The 6,000-nt window shown below is 45.6% G+C and overlaps 1 protein-coding gene across 1 annotated transcript in view; it reads right to left on the reverse strand.

Annotated features, from left to right (window-relative positions):
• The window catches only part of GPR158 (G protein-coupled receptor 158), a 421,977-nt gene extending 416,355 nt beyond the window's left edge, over positions 1-5,622 (reverse strand). Inside the window, exon 1 of the mRNA XM_013058942.2 lies at positions 4,721-5,622. Coding sequence (XP_012914396.1) covers positions 4,721-5,622 — 902 coding nt within the window. The remainder of the gene's footprint in view (positions 1-4,720) is intronic.
• Positions 5,623-6,000: the final 378 nt, after the last annotated feature.

Here is a 6,000-nt window from a genome sequence, read left to right on the forward strand (position 1 = left end):
TTTTAGCTCTTCAAAAAATAATGAGTTCCCAAAGGTTCCTTTACCTTAATTTAAATTCAGCAGTTAAGGGGCGCCTGGGTGGCTCAGTTGGTTAAAGCCTCTGCCTTCGGCTCAGGTCATGATCCCAAGGTTCCGGGATCGAGCCCCACATCAGGCTCTCTGCTCAGCAAGGAGCCTGCTTCCTCCTCTCTCTCTCTCTCTCTCTGCCTGCTTCTCTGCCTACTTGTGATCTCTGTCTGCCAAATAAATAAATAAAATCTTTAAAAAAATAAAATAAAATAAAATAAATTCAGCAGTTAAGTACCTTATATCCATCCTAAGCACTGAATAGTACCAACTATCAACAGGAAGATATCTATGATTTCAGCAAAATGGAATCCAACTCCATATCACTTTAAGTTCCACAAAGAAAAATAACTATGCAAAACCAAAGGATTTCACAAACCTAATGTAAGGACATCACAAACCTAATGTAAAAAATATAAACAACTGAGTGTATACATTAAATTACTACTCTCTCTTTTGCAGAGTTGAAAGATAAGAATTAAAATGTTTATACTATATTACAAAACATCTAAGAGACACTTGGTTAGAGCAAGTAATGCCATTAAAAAAAATGAGTAATAAATTTCTCTTCCTATGTGAGTCCTTTAAAAAAATATTTATTTATTTATTTATTTATCTATTATTTTGTGGGGGAGGACCAGTGGGAGAGTCAAGCAGACTCTCTGCTGAACACAGAGCCCAACACAAGGCTCAATCTCAGGACCCTGAGATTATGACCTGAGTGAAAGCAACAGTGGGGATTGAGCCACCCAGGCGTCCCCCAATTTGAATCTTAAACAAGTCTTTGATTTTAAAATACTTGTATAATTTGGAAACCAAGAGGAATAAAATTTACCCTAAGAGGTATTTTACAGTGATAAACATTAATATAAGAAGATGGTTAACCATGATCTCACATTACTTGTAAATCTCATGTTTGGGATTTATGTTCTGTAAAATAAAATATAACTTAAATGCTTGAATTTTGTAAGTGAGACCTGAGAAAATACTAACTAACTGATCTTAAGTGAAAATTTTAACTACAAAGTTTTTCCTTATCTCCTCCATAAGAAAATTATTATCAATGGGTTTTTCATTACAGATAAGGCTTTTTGCAAATAACATTGTGGAGGTTCAAAATACATTTAAAATCATATGTAAAGGGGTGCCTGGGATGCTCAGTGGGTTAAAGTCCCTGCCTTCGGCTCAGGTCGTGATCTCAGGGTCCTGGGATCAAGCCCCATGTTGGGCTCTCTGTTCAGCTGGGGGCCTGCTTCCTCCTCTCTCTCTCTGCCTGCCTCTCTGCCTACTTGTGATCTCTGTCTGTCAAATAAATAAATAAATCTTAAAAAAATATATGTTTATAAAAATAAAAAATTAAAAAAAAAAAAAAAAAAAAAAAAAAAAAACTTTGTAGATCTCTTAATCATGGTTTTCCAAAAATTCGTTTGAGGTTTGCCCTGTACTATGCCAGTATTATTGGCTTATATTATAGAATTTTAGAGTGTACATCTTAGATCATAAAACAACAACAACAACAACAAAAAACCTTTGCCTTATAGGAGTATGAAGAGACAGGAAAGTCTCATTTAGATATTATCTCCAGTGTATGAAATAAATTATATAGTTTTGTTTTGTTTTTTATAAAGATTTTGTTTATTTATTTGACAGAGAGAGAGAGATCACAAGTAGGCAGAGAGGCAGGCAGAGAGAGAGGAGGAAGCAGACTCTCTGCTGAGCAGAGAGCCCGATGCAGGGCTCAATCCCAGTACCCTGGGATCATGACCTGAGCCGAAGGCAGAGGCTTTAACCCACTGAGCCACCCAGGTGCCCCTATATAGTTTTGTTTTGTTTTAATTCAACAGCTGTGTTCTATGAGATGATGTTTTTGTCCTGAATAGAGATGAAGAGTAAACTCTTTGCATTGTATGCAAGGTTCTGAGAGCCACAGAAATATGATTTAGGTCTATATGTATCAACCATAGTGTGAACCAGAGATAGAAGGCCTGGATCCTGTTTTTGTCATTACTATAAAATTGATTTGTGATTTGGACAAGTCACTTCACTTTTTTGGTTTTGTCTATTTACCTATGAAACAACAGGAGAACCATCTGATCTCTTTAAGATGTCTTGTAGTTCCTATAATTTACATCTGTGCAAATCCTCAGTGCAGCATTTGAGGGGCATGAGACATGGGGCAAAGGCATTCACAGGAGTGCACTTATTCTGCTTTCTATACATACTGCCAGGACAAACCAGCTTTGCAGAGAGCCAAATACTAAATAGCCTGGCTTTGTGCCTTGGCTAAAGAACACCATTGATGACTATGAAAGCACTTAAAGAAATTCAGCAAGAGGAAACAAACTACTTTCTGAATGTAGTCCAAAAAATAGGTGGGGGGCGTGTAAGCCCTCACAACCTCAGACTCTTTATGTCCTTGGCCTTTCATCTTGGCTGGCAGGAGACACTGAGTTTTCTTAGGTGACTCCTGCTTTCTTAGCCTTAAGAGAAATTATTCTGAAAATGAGTGGTTCTCCTCCCTGGTCCCACATCTGACCCTTAAAAATACATGTATTCTTATGCATCAGCTGTATGATATGCAGCATTCTTAGAACACCTTCATAAAACAGAGTTCAGCAGAGTGGTTAAAAGAATGAAATAGGCCCAAATCCTGGCTCTACTACTTACCTGCCGTGAAATCTCAGGAGAAAGGCTTAGCCTCTCCCTGCTTCAGGTTCCTTTTCTGTAAAATAGGGAAACTAATAAAACCTAACTCATGGAGCTGTGAAAATTAAGCAAGATAATGCACACAACGCAGTTACAATAGAATCTGACAAGGTAAATGTAATAGATACATAGAGAGATGATAGATAGATAGATAGGTAGATATGAAGATGGATGGATAGATGGATACACAGATAACAGATGATAGATTAATCCTGGGAACTGGGTCTCCCTAAAAGGACTTATCCAAAGGCCACAAACAATGTGTTGGCAGTGAATGGCATCTGCTGATCTTTCCTCTTCTGAGCAAACAATATGGCAAAGACTCAAAGCCCGGCTCAGTTCTTACTAATAGGATCCTGTAGAAATCAGGGGGAAATGAGATTATCCTGAAAGTAGGAAAGAGTTACTCTCGCTTAAGACAAGGTCTTTAAAAGCGATAGAAACATATGCAGACATCCGTGCGCGCACACACACACACACACACTTAACATAGTCATACAGAATCAGAGAAAGGGGTTGTTTTCTGCGCCTTTTCAAGTGTTGCTGGCATTAAAAGCTACCGAATTTTATTGCTAGATGGCCCTCTGGAGACCATCTAGTTCAACTCCCTCACTTGGTAGATAAGTAGTTGAGGCCCAGAAAAGTTAAGCAACTTACTGGGGGTCATCCAGCTGTAAATGACAGTGCCAACACAAGCTTTCTGATCTCCCCTTTTGCCCACCCAGTACTCAGCCTGGTATCTTTCACCAGCTTGGCACCCTGTCCTTGTTGTGCCAAATAAAGCATGAAGGCACGTGTGCATGCCTAAACACACACACACACACACACGTTTCTCACTTTTGCTTAAGTTCCCCGAAAGTACAGCAGCAACCTCAACCACCAAGGTCTTGCCAGAGCCTCCCATCAGGGAGGATCCCACTCAGTCTATGGTCCTCTCTCAGGCTGTCCTTGGAGATTCTACTCTTCCCTTTCTATTCCTTCCTCACATCCATTCTTCAGTGCTATTTCTTAGACATTCCTCACCAAAAAGATCAGGCATTTCCCAGGACAGAAGTGACCCGCGCTAACTTGCAAACTCTTCATCTCCCCACGAATGCTATACCTTTAGACAGGAAACCCAGAGGAACTGTGATTAAATTTCGAACAAGCTCCCCAAGCGAATTCAGTCAGAACGAATCCTCCCCTCCCCCAGATAACTCAGTCAGGTTCATTGATAAAATGTGTGACCAGGTGAAGGACTGGAGAGCCCTCAGGTATGCCTGACACGGAGAACAGGAGGAAGAGGGGAAGGGAAGGAGACTGGAGGGAGATGGTAGGAGGAGCACACTGACCTCACTGTCAAGTGTGGGTCCTGGAAACAGCTCTGCTGTGGAGACTGACTCACTGCTAAGGGGACAGAACTACAGAGGAGACTCGCTGTTTTAATCACACCCCCTCTGGTAACTGACTAACAGCAGACTGGTGTGCTGAACTACACACATAGGAAGCAGGAAGAGACTACCCCTAAGTGGCAGAAGCAAGGAACTCTGTCTTCTTGCTTCCTTTTCTCTCATCCCATCTTGGCCACTCTGCCTGGCGGCACACTCCCTCCAGCTTCCCTCCAATCACCTCCAGACGGGAACCCCCTCCCTGATCTCCTGAGGGTTGAAAAGAAGCCTCCGGCATCAGAGATTTCTCTCCACTCTGCCAAATGCTCCCCAATTCCCTGCCTCTTGCAGGGAAACTGATCTGAGAGAAGCTTTCACTGAGCTGACAGAGGTTAGGGCGCTTCTTGTCCCTAAGCACAGGCGCCTGTGAAAGGTGTCCCCCAGCCTGGGTCTCTGCTGTGAGTATGGGCGGCGTTAAGTGTCACAGCCAAGTGTTCCTTCCCAACGCGAAACCGGAAGGAGGGTTTTGTTTTTTGGGTTTATTTGTTTTGTTTTGTTTTTGCCTTTTTTCCACTCCCTACCTGAATTCCGGGACCAGGTTAGGCTGCAACCCGTAGAAAGCAGCGGAGAGAGTGACCAGCCACCCGGGCTTGTAACTCCCGTTCTCGCACTCCAGATAAGGCGGAGACCACTTGACGTGGCTCTTGTCCCCGCCAAGTCCGTCCCTGCGCCGCCAGCTATGGCCCAGGCTCCGGGGGCCCTGATTAGAGCCTCGGCGGTGTAAGTGGGTCCTCCACTTGCGCCGCAGGCCGTGGAACCACTCCGTCTCCAGCGTGGCGTTGGCCAAGTGATGTGCGGAGGAGGACAGATCTTGGAGCAGGATGCGACTCTCTTCGCGGGTGGCCTGGAGGAAAACCTGCGGGGCCGGCGCGGACAGCGACTCGGTGCTGAAGGTGATGGCTGCCCGGGAAATGCTGGGTTCGCCCTCCAGGAGACTCCGCACCAGTGCCTGGTACCACTCCAGGTCGTCCTGCAAGTTCTGCTCCCGCGACTTATTGCTCTGCAGCATCATGTTGAGGAAGTTAGTGGCGTGTGTCAGCGTGTCCAGCGCCCCGTGCAAGGAGGGATGGGAGCTGGCTAGGGCTGACGACTTCCCCGGCAAGCCCGCCAACTCGTAGCGGCCGGAGCAGTTGGCTCGCTTCAGCTGGTGGGAGTCCCCGGTGTAGAGGTAAGAGGCCACGTCCATGGGCACCTCCTCGGCGAGTTTCTGCGCCAAGATGGTGCCGTCGGTGGAGCGGCTCCAGGGAGCCGAGGGGTCCGAGGCAGAGGCTCGAGCCGGCTGCTGGGCGTGCTGCTTCAGCCTCAGAGTTCTCTCTCGAGGGGAATCCAGCCGTCCCGGAGGGTCGCGGCCGGTGCTAACAGTTCCCAATCCCAGATGAGCAAGCAGGAGGCAGAAGAGTAAGGGATAAGCCATGGCTCCCATCTGCTTCGCAGAGACGAAAGGAGGTAACGGGAGACACTTTTTAAAATTTGTTCGTCAATTTATCAACAGTAAGACTTTTTACTAGGAGTCGGCCGCCTTCTCCAAATGGCACCCAGTCGAAAGGGACTTCAAAATAAGAATGTTTCGGAATTGGCCCGGCTGGCTGAGCTACCGTCACAGGAAATCAAATCACCTGTGGCAACGCTGGCTGCACCCGCTCCATAATGGGTCGGCTCGGGATTACGCACCTCACAGCCTTGAGCCGAACAGGTTACATCCCCTCTCGCTCCCGGCGGCTATAGTTAGCCTGCTTACGTCTTTCTGCTCAGCAGCTTCCACCGCCGCGCTCATTGAGGTGTGTTCGAGAGCTGCTGCTGC

This window comes from Mustela putorius, unplaced genomic scaffold (assembly GCF_011764305.1).
Source record: "Mustela putorius furo isolate JIRA1106 unplaced genomic scaffold, ASM1176430v1.1 tig00000827_pilon_pilon_pilon, whole genome shotgun sequence".
In the NCBI taxonomy this organism is placed as follows: domain Eukaryota; kingdom Metazoa; phylum Chordata; class Mammalia; order Carnivora; family Mustelidae; genus Mustela; species Mustela putorius.